The sequence below is a fragment of the Wasmannia auropunctata genome, unplaced genomic scaffold, assembly GCF_000956235.1.
Source record: "Wasmannia auropunctata unplaced genomic scaffold, wasmannia.A_1.0 LD336076.1, whole genome shotgun sequence".
NCBI classification, from domain to species: Eukaryota; Metazoa; Arthropoda; class Insecta; order Hymenoptera; family Formicidae; genus Wasmannia; species Wasmannia auropunctata.
Genome location: NW_012026814.1, coordinates 5,277,608 through 5,279,546, shown reverse-complemented (window position 1 = coordinate 5,279,546; position 1,939 = coordinate 5,277,608). Strand labels below are relative to the sequence as shown.

The following is a 1,939-nucleotide window of genomic DNA, read 5'->3' as shown; positions in this document are numbered from 1 at the left end:
GAGAGAGAGAGAGAGAGAGAGAGAGAGAGAAAGAGAGAGCGAGAAAGAACGGCGACCGACGATAGTTTTTTCGCAATACTCTCTCGGAATATTCATATTCCTTTCACTCCAAAATCATCTTTACTTGTATCGCAGTGTCTTTCATTTTCTGTTTGTAAGAAGATTTATTAGTGAGACGAAATCACGCAGTGCTCGTAATAATTGTAAAGAACAAGAGAAAGGGGCAAAACGTACAACAAGCGACCGATCGGACGTTTATATATTTCTTAGGCGTAATTATCATTATGGCAGACGAGTGGACTATTGATATATTGAAGAAATGGAAATTTTCTTCGTACGAAGCAATATTTAAAGGTAATTTTATTTTTCATTAAAGTTGTTTTTCAAAAGTTTTTTTACATATTTTATTATTTGTAATATAAATTTTTACGTTTTTTGTCTGTATGTGAAAAGTTAGTGCTGAATATTTTAAATAATTTTAAATCATAGTGTTCTGTATTGTCATTTTCATTCTATAATTGAAATTCTTTCCCTTGCTGTACTTTCTCTTAATTAGAACAAGAAATAGATAAAGACAGTTTTTTGAAGCTAAGTGATGAGCATATACGTTTGTTGATTCCTCGACTTGGCCCACAAGTCAAATTTCTAAATTTATGGAAAAATTTAGCGTCTTCATTACAGAAGGTAAAATATATCGCTCATTTGCTGCAATGATGACATAACTGTAAAATAATTATTTTCTATAAAATGTTTAATACAAAGTACAAGCAAGGACATTTCCCCTATATAATAATTCAAAAACGCCAAAATTTCATATCATTGTAAAAAGATTATATCATAATTGTTGCAGCAAATGAGCGATTTGTCCGTCATTAGTTTTAAATTATTTATTAATAGCATTTAATCTTTCACGTTTTATTTTCGATTTCAGATTGAAAACGTAGAAATTCCAGAGGAAACCAGAATTATTGATACAATAGATACCATTGACGATAATGGTACTTTTGTAATAGAGAATATATTATTTGAAAATATATCTGAAGAAAAAGAACCAATTGATGAATCTTCTACTGATCCTCTACTGTCGATACAGGTTGAGGAGTCACAGCAAGTAAAACGCACAGAAGATTCTTGTCATGAAATCCGAAAACATACCTGTATTTCAAATGTCAGTATTTATTAAGCGTTGCATATTATTTTACATTTAAAAAAATTACAAATAAAATTTTGTTATAGAATGTAAAACGTTATCTTGAACGAACAAGTGATGGAAAGAGCTACTTTGGTATTTATAACAAGCATGGCTTTGATAATGCTTTGAGAACAGATTTAGCAAAATATATTATAGCAGCAGAGTTAGCTGATGATCCCAACAAACGGTGAGTATGATGAGATAATCTGCTGTTTTCATTATTGCACAGTTATTATTATAATTATAAGCAAAATTAATGATTTTTTTTTTACAGAATTACTTCAGACGATTTCAGACGATTTAGTCTACAAATTGTACAGCTTTTTCCTATGGAAATTGCGGTTAGTTTTATATAATTTTATTAAAATTTTTTTATAATGTATTTATAATAATAGTGTAGTTCTTTGCTCTGTTTATTTATGCAACATTCTATTTTATTTAAAAATAGGATACTTAGTACATCCCAAGAAGGAAGAAGTCTACTGGAACTGATCGTGCAGTACAACCTAAAGGAAAGCTATACGATCAGTACACGAGAGTAGATGTACTATGGGGATTCTACATCAAATATAGGTCAAGGTCAAGGGTGGGAGGAATGTAGGTCAAGAAGGATGGGGAGAATGTAGGTCAAGGAGGAAGGGTAGGGGGAATGTAGGTCAAGGGGGATTAATTAATTAATTAAACAATAATCGATTGAATCATCAATTAATTGATAACAATTAATTTTTTATCAATTATATTTTCGTG

General features: G+C 30.3%; 1 protein-coding gene across 1 annotated transcript; it reads left to right on the top strand.

Annotated features, from left to right (window-relative positions):
• Positions 1-67: 67 nt before the first annotated feature.
• LOC105449515 lies at positions 68-1,548 on the top strand. The gene is made up of 5 exons (XM_011688771.1): positions 68-354; positions 557-684; positions 932-1,168; positions 1,237-1,379; positions 1,467-1,548. Exons 1-5 carry the CDS (start codon positions 285-287, stop codon positions 1,546-1,548), a joined length of 660 nt encoding a protein of 219 aa, XP_011687073.1. The 5' UTR covers positions 68-284.
• The last annotated feature ends 391 nt before the right edge of the window (positions 1,549-1,939 follow it).